At 38.3% G+C, this 8,758-nt stretch overlaps 1 protein-coding gene across 1 annotated transcript; it reads right to left on the bottom strand.

The window, feature by feature from the left end:
* Window positions 1–616: 616 nt before the first annotated feature.
* Window positions 617–8,116, bottom strand: LOC126496049 (probable ATP-dependent RNA helicase DDX6; the record flags this gene model as incomplete). Its single annotated transcript, XM_050133626.1, has 6 exons — window positions 617–781; window positions 1,885–2,013; window positions 3,447–3,569; window positions 5,039–5,133; window positions 7,067–7,213; window positions 7,987–8,116. Coding segments are annotated over 6 exons (774 nt in total), but the record flags the coding sequence as incomplete, so codon positions are not given.
* Between the last annotated feature and the right edge of the window lie 642 nt (window positions 8,117–8,758).

Raw genomic sequence — 8,758 nt, 5'->3', positions numbered from 1 at the left:
CCATCTGTAATGGTGCCCTCTTCTGGCACATACACACAGACAGAATATTGTATACATAATAAATAAATAGATAGATAAATAAATAAATAAATGTCTGTATTGTTACCCTTCAATAAAGGAGTCACTAGCCACAAGGAGCTAACAGATCCTTTGACGTGTACTAATTTGACCAAGGTAAAAAAACTTTAAATTGTAATTGTGTTTAACTAATTTAAATGGCTACATGGAGTTAGCTATTAAGGCAATTGCATTAAACAGAATAAATTCAGAAATTTCTAGGGAAAGAATTTTACTTTGTTCCTCTTGTGCCCTCCCTTTCTCCAGAGTTTCATGCAGGTCAGGTTAATCTCAAAGTTACTATGTAGCAGAGAATGACCTTGGATTCTTCATTCTCCTCTATATCTTAAGCGCTAGGATTTCAAGCAGAGAGAGATGTGACATTTCTATACTGTTCTTTAAGTTTGATAGTTTAAATGAAGGATTGTGTGCCTACTAAAGAATAGTTCATTTGTTCATTCTTTTCCTGATACCGGCAATTGGAACTCAAGACCTTGCTCTACCATATACCCTAACCCCAAAATATCCTCACACATAGGTATTTATGGAATCTTAAAAAAAAAATTTTTTTTTGTTAAACCCATGCAAATTCTAGAATTACACTCACCTGCCTCATTTTAGCATGGATGTAGAAGCAAGAGTAACCCAGCTGAGAAATCTTCTTAGCCAGTAATTCAACTCTCTGAGAAGAGTTGCAGAAAATGATCGACTGGTTTATCTGAAGCTAAGCACAAAAGTATAAGAAAGACAAAAACATGTTTTACCAATCCTGAAAACATTATTTAGCCAAAATTTAAAGTCTAAAATTGAGAGTTTCCAGAGAGATGGGAAGCTGTAAAATTTTACTAAGCAGTTGCTGACGAGAACCAGTTTTACTGAAGAAGAGTGTTTCTTAAGGGCCACCTAACTGCCTGAGACAAAAATACAGACTCAATGTTCACAGCAATCATGTCCTGCCCTACAAAGCTACTGCTAACACTGAAGCAGCACATAAGAACCGGAGCCGGGGAGAAGGCTCAGCAGTTAAGAACATGAGTGTTTTTGCAGAGGCTCCAAGTTCAGTTCTCAGTATACACATCTTGGGGCTCACAACTACCTATAGCTTTACTTCCAGGGGCTCTGCACCCTTTTCTGGCTCTTCCAGCAGCTGTACTCATGTGCATATAACTACATACAAACCCAGACTCATATACATACAAAATTAAAATGTCTTACTTAAATATATTTATAATCTCAAACCAATATAACCCATGACTGCAAAAAGTTTATCCAATACATATTTTCCCTGCTCAGTACGTCAGTCTTCCTGTGCTTAAGAGTACAGGACAGTATTTCAGCAACAGTGTAGGTAGGGGCCATTTTGGAATGAAATCACAGTACCAAAATTTGAAAAACAATGACTGAAAAATAGATGCTTATTTATAGCATGAGACTAAAACAAGGAAGACTGTCCTTTTCTTGGACTTTATCGAGGACCAATTTTTATTATTATTTATTTATTTTTTGCTACAATGCAAGTCTACAAAATGACCAAAACATCTTCAGCACTGATATCAAGGTCACAAATGAATTTTAGCAATTAGTGTATTCACAAAGATAGAATTTAAATAATCAGGATAAACTGTAATTAAGGTAAATTATTTAACAGTAAAAATGTAAAAGTAAAGCACCTATGTCAATCATCTTCAACTTTAAACCAAACAAAGCTGTTGGTTATGATACACTAAGACTTTTCTAACAATGAAGACAATGGGGAAAATGATGTAACCGTCTGATTTACTGGAATTAGTGGAGGATAGGACTCAGCAGGAAAAGCCCACTACTTACCCTGGAGAAAAGTGTGTTGAGGCAATGTACTTTTTGGCGCTCGGTTACATATGCGTAGTACTGGGTTACTCCCTTCAGAGTTAGTTCCTCCATCAGGTTAATCTCATAGGGTTTTTGCAGATGGGAATTCTGGAGGGGGAGAGGAGTGTAAATGAAGTCTTAAATAAAGATCGGGCTTCTCTTAAATTAAAAATGCATACTTGTCTTTTTTTTTTTTTTTTAACCAGGGAGGGGGGGGCGCACAGTACTGGGGAATTAAACCTAAGGCTTCAAGTATGCTAGGTAAACAGCTCTACCCCTGAACTCAATCCCCCACTCCCTCCACACACACACAGTGTTTCTCTGTGTGGTTCTGGCTGTCCTAAAACTCATTCTGTAAACAAGGTTTTCCTGGAACTCCAAGATCCTCCTGACTCTGCCTCTTGTGTGCTGTCTCCCACCCCCCAGTGTCTGAACTCAATTTCTTGCCCTAAATTTATACACTGTTTTTTCTCTCTTGCTCTAATGAATGCATTCTTTTCAAAACAAGTATTCATAAACAAATTACCTAAAATGGTGGATCTCAGATTCAAAATGTAGCTATGTTAGAGATAGGCATGGTGTACAATGCTGTGTCCCACCACTCAAAAGGCTGAGACAGGACGATAACCATGACTACACAAGTAGTTTCCAGGGCACATTTTGTGTACAGGATAACCAATTTACTTAGCATCTATCGGATAAGTCACCTTGGGATGAAGAGCTAAATAAATAAAATGACAGTTCACCTTCCATCCCCCTGACAGAGTCTCACAGCCAGATCATGATGATACATGCCTTTAATCTCAGCACTTGGGAGGCAGGTATAGGTGGATCTCTGAGCTCTAGGCCAGCCTGGTCTACAGATTGAATTCTAAAACAGCTAGGGCTACAGAGAGAAACCCTGTACCCTGTCTTAAAAAAAAAAAAAAATGAGAGAGACAGAATGAGAATGTCTCACTAGGTAGCATTGGATGGCTGGGAACTGATGAAAACCAGGCTGGCTTTGAACTCATAGAGATCCAGTTTATGAAATTAAAAAAGTATAAGCTAGATGTGATGGCACATACTTTTAATCCCAGCATTTAGGAGGGAGAGTCACGAGACTTGTGAGTTGGAAGCTAGTTTACTGGACATAACTATAGTGAGACCCTGTCTCAAAAACAAAACAAAAACCCAATTATAATAAATCCAAGTACAGGGGCTGAAGAGACAGCTCAGCGGTTAAGAGCACAAGCTACTCTTCCAGAGGACCTAGGTTCAATCCCCAACACCCATATGGGAGCTCACAACTGTCTGTAACTTTAGTTCCAGATCTGACATCTTCACACCAATGCACATAAAATAAAGGTTTTTTTTTAAAGCCAATAAAGGCATTTAAAAAAATAAATTTGAGCACAAATACTTACTGATCACATGAAATGAAAATTCTGAAATCACATAAAGCATATGCTCTGATAATAAGATATAACTACAGGTAAAAGCATACACTCCTAAGTACCATGACGATACATACTGATTGAAAGTATAGATTTAATACTTACCATGAACTTTTGTACACTAAGAGGGAAAGTAGCAGAATATAGCAAAATCTGCCTATTTTTAGGTAGTGTGAGAATAATATCCTCCATAATCTGCACAAAATCCTGCGACAACAATTTATCTGCCTGGAATGCAAAGAAAAGGCACTTTTAAAAGAGTAAGACATTAAAAGTTTTGGTTAGCATATAAACAAAGGGTAAAACACAACCTATATAAGCTGCTGCTGGCTATGAACATAAATTCTTCAATGCATACAGTTTCCAAGGTTACCAAGATAAATCCGTAGTAATAAAGAAGGGGAAGGACCCAAGCATAGTAGCACATGCCTGTAATCCCAGCACCCAAGTGGCTGACACAGGAGAACAGAGTTTGAGGTCAGTCTGGGCTATATAATGAAACTGCCTCAAAACAGACTAAAGTTCCTACCTAAAGGAAGGTAGAAAAAAAAATCATCCCATTAAAGAGGTAATATTGTATATATTGGTCAAAAACACAGGTTTTGAGCTAGGTGTGATTGGCATACACCTTGTTCAAGGCCAGCCTAGGTTAAATAGCAAGGCCCTGTGTGGTGGTATGAAAGAAAATAGCCCTCAAAGGAAGTGTCACTATTAGGAGAATTGGCCTTGTTGGAGTAGGTGTGGCTTATTGGAGGAAGTGTCACTATGGAGGTGGGCTTTGAGGTCTTATATATGCTCAAGCCACGCCCAGTGAGACAGACCACTTCCTGTTGCCTGTGTAAGATGGAGATATCCTAGCTACCTCTCCATGTCTGCCTGCACGCCACCATGTTTCACCATGATGATAATGGACTGAACTATGAACTGCAAGCCACCCATTAAGTGTTTTCATTTATAAGAGTTGCCATGGTCATGGTGTCTCTTCACAGCAACAAAAGCCCAAACTAAAACTCCCTGTTACAAAACCAAACCAGGTTCTGAATTCAAACTATTTGGACTGAAACATTTTATTCTTTAGCTGTACTGGATATCACTTAGCCATGCTTCAGTTTCTCAACTATGAAAACAGGTTACCTACATCCCACAACAGTCTAAGATACCTAGAAGGTCTAGACTGTAAAAATTATGTAAAAGCATGTTATGATGTAGCCAATGTTGACACAATATTTAGTTCTATTTCTCATTAGTCAGTTGGTGAACTAAAACAAACCAAACAGCAAACAAAGTAAATGGACCCCAAACACTAACACTGACAGGCTTACATGTATAAAGCACTGCTAGATCTATGTAGCCTTGACTGGCCTGACACTTGCTGGGTAGACCTAACTAACTCAGGTAAAACATTTGGCCTCAGTTGACTAGGTTATAACCCAATGAGGTAACAAACTTCAAAAGAAGCAAACAATATCAAGCAGCAGATACAAAAGGAAGGGTTAAGAGATATCTCTTACATGGTTCTAGAATGTATCACTGAATAGAAAGATTTAAAATGAACTTGGCTTGGTTATGTGGTAACAAGTATCTGGATGTGTTTACTGAAAGTCAAACAAAAACAGCTTTTGCTTCATCCACTGAAAAGTGTAAGCAACTGCATGCCCACAATCATCCACAGCAGTCCTTTAAGTGGAGAACATTACCTCATCCAATACTATCATCTGGACATGGTCAACCTTCGCTACTCCTTTCTTGATAAGATCCAGGATTCTGCCAGGGGTAGCGATCACCACATGCACTATACAAGATTTATAGGAAAAAGGAGATTCAGAAACTATATACATTCTTGTTATTTTATTGTTCACACATACACCCACACAAAAACCTACATAACTTTGTAGTATGTATTTAGCATCAGAAACACAAAAAAGTCAAAAGATGCGTTTGGGACTGTATACTCCCATTTCACCTCACAACAGCTAGACAATATTTGCTTCAGTTTTATATTGAGTTGGCTAGTTTCCAAAATCACCAATTCCAACTAAGGGGCATACAGCCTTTTACTTATGACAGACAACCTGCAAGAAATAACAGCCATAACACGGGGTTTCTCACATAAAGACAGGCCTTATACCTAGGCAATCCTGCCCAGACTGTGTTAAGGGGAACAACAGTTACTAAAAACAAAAACTGTACAATTAAAAGAATATAACCAAGTAACTAAATAACAAATAATACATATTAACATTCTGACCAAATTTGCCTGATTTTACATGTGCTCTTGCTATTTTATTAACTCTTTTACACTCAGCATTATTCATGGTGAGCCCTTCATAAAAACTGAATACAAGTCAGGCATTCTTTATTTACTTTGTGAGACTCCACTCAGGCTATACCTCACTGTATTTATCCAGTCTTCCAAAATAAATTTACCTTCTTTTTGAGTACCACAAACCACACCAGAGTAAACAACTTTGTGTGTATGCTGTTTAGTTACTTGAAAATATTAAATTTCTAATCTGAACTATACTATGTATATTGTATACTCATGCTATAATACAGCCTACTTTCCACAGACAGGCATTACTGATAACTAATACTTCTTAGTCTTGAAAAATTAGAACAATTTTAATATAAATTCAGTATTTTCAACCATATTAATGAATATTAAAAATATTTAATCCCAGCATTCATGAGGCAGAGGCAGGCAGATCTCTGTGAGTTTGAGGTTTGAGAACAGCCTGGTCTACATAGCAAGTTCTAGGACAGGCATAGAGGTTTCCATAGAGACTCTGTCTCAAAAAGCCAAAACCTGAAAATACTAATAATGCTGAGTATCCTTTCAGTTATCTATTTATTCCTCTTGAAAGAAATGGTTGTTGTCACTGTTCTTTCTACTGCAGCACTTCTAATCCTTCATCTTTTTGTTATGACAGGGCATCAAGTGCTCTGGGCTGGCCTCAAATTCACTATGACCTCCAACTTTTGAACCTCTTGTTTTCATTTCCCCAGTGCTAGAATTACAGGGAAATGCCACTAAATCCAGTTTGTTTACCAGCTGAGCTAACCTCAGTCCCAATGTTAATTTTTTTTGTTTTGTTTTTCGAGACAGGGTTTCTCTGCAGCTTTGGAGCCTGTCCTGGAACTAGCTCTGTATACCAGGCTGGTCTCACAGAGATCCGCCTGCCTCTGCCTCCCGAGTGCCCGGCCCAATGTTAATTCTTTTTTTTAAATACTTATTTATTATTTATTATGTATACAATAGTCTATCTGTGTGTATGCAGAAGGCCAGAAGAGGGCACCAGACCTTATTACAGATGGTTGTGAGCCACCATGTGGTTGCTGGGAATTGAACTCAGGACCTTTGGAAGAGCAGGCAATGCTCTTAACCACTGAGCCATCTCTCCAGCCCCCCAATGTTAATTCTTAAAAATATTTTTTAGTTATTTCCTAAAAGGAAACACTTGGGGGTTAGCGATGACTTAGTGGTTAAGAATTCATACTGCTCTTGCAGAGAATTCAAGTTCAATTCCCAGCATCTACAACAGTTGATGCACAAATGCCTGTAACTCTAGCCCCAGGGGATCCAATGCCCTCACCATTGGGCACCTGCACACAGAACCACTCCCCACACCCACAAAATTAAAAATGTCTAATAAGTTAAAAAAAAAAAAAAAGAGCCACTGTGGCCTCAATCAGTCAGAAGCACTGCTATTTTAACCATTTCCTACCTGTATCATCAAGCCTCATTATGTCATCCCGTAAATTCGTTCCTCCTGTGGTTGCCATCACTTTGGCCCCTCCCATGTGTTTGCTGACCTGGATGCAAATTTGACTGACCTGTAGAGCAAGTTCTCTTGTGGGAACAATCACCATTGCTAGAAAATATCCAAGAATAGAGGAAGGGGAAGGAGAGAACATACCATATTTTAGAAGCTTAAGAAGCTATAAAAATAGTTCTACTGAGGTATTAAGTCTAATCACGCAGGCAGATCATGAGACATAATATTTCTAAGTGTCATAAACTACATTTGTTTGACAGAAGAGATTCACTAATCTAAATACTTTAGTAGTAAATACCTCCTGCTCAGATTCTATTTACATCATATCAAAGTAAGGTGAGACAATTATAAACTGAAAGTTGGAAAATTTAAGAAAAGCTTTAGAGGTGAAATCTTAATTATATGAACTGACTCCAGATGAAACTATAGAAATTTGCTTCTTTTTCACTGTCTAAGCTCTTAAAATCCCCAGAGCTCAAGCCTTTACAAGAGAAGCACTTACTACTTCTACAAAGAGCCTGGCTTTACACAGTTCTCACAGGGGAATTCAGTTTCACAGGCCAATAACAACTCATTGAACCTCTCAACAACACAGTTTTCCTAAGTATAGGGCAACAAAACTTACTTTTCTTATCTCACATGGCTGTTCAACTGTGTGTCAGACAAAAGTCTCCTGAAAGCAGGAAACCCCCTTAAAAAGTTGAGAATCATTTTTAGACAATTAAGTCAAATTCTGTAAGAACAGAGTAACGACTGTAACAAGTTTGGATTGCTTAAATTCTGACCAAGAGTAAAACCTACAAAGCTCCAAGAATAAAAAGACAGTTTATCTCTCTTTTTCTCTCTCACACACACTTTGTACAACTAACCTTGAATATTGTCCTTCTTCAGGTCCAGCCGTTCAAGTAAGGGAATGAGGTAGGCACCGCTTTTGCCTGTTCCATTTTTTGCTCTAGCTAAGATATCCCTACCAGATAAAGCAATGGGAATGCTCTCCTCCTAAAAGACAAGGCAATGGAAAATTACTTGTGAATAAAAGAAGTACATAACCAGATTCTTCTCTAAGTTACACTGAAGGATAAGTACCCTTCTCCATACTGCTCTGATTTGGACTGTTTGTATTTTGCATGAATGGCAAAGACCTATGAGGATTAGCAGGACCAGTGATCATTAACAGCATTTATGAATAAAAAATTTCCAAAACTCAGAAAATATTCTTTTTTTAAAAAATATTTATTTATTTATTATGTATACAATGTTCTGTCTGTGTGTATGCCTGCAGGCCAGAAGAGGACACCAGACCTCATTACAGATGGTTGTGGGCCACCATGTGGTTGCTGGGAATTGAACTCAGGACCTTTGGAAGAGCAGGCAATGCTCTTAACCTCTGAGCCATCTCTCCAGCCCTCTCAGAAAATATTCTGAGTTTAATCCCAGAGTAATAGAAAGGGCAAGTGAGGTAGGCTTGGTGGCATAACCTCTAAGGTCAGAGGTAGAGGCAGCAGATCAGAGTTCAAGGCCAGCCTGGTCTTGACAGCCAGGGCTATATAGAGAAAGATCCTGTCTCAAAAACAAAACAAAAAGGCTGGGCTCCATGAGCTCAAGGCCAGCATGGTCTACAAGAGCTAGTTCCACTCCAGG

The sequence above is a fragment of the Alexandromys fortis genome, unplaced genomic scaffold (assembly GCF_014885135.2).
Source record: "Alexandromys fortis isolate MF-2015 unplaced genomic scaffold, M_Fortis_MF-2015_v1.1 scaffold_933, whole genome shotgun sequence".
Lineage (NCBI taxonomy): Eukaryota > Metazoa > Chordata > Mammalia > Rodentia > Cricetidae > Alexandromys > Alexandromys fortis.
Note: the sequence above shows the minus strand (reverse complement) of the source record. Positions and strands in the feature narration are given on the sequence as shown.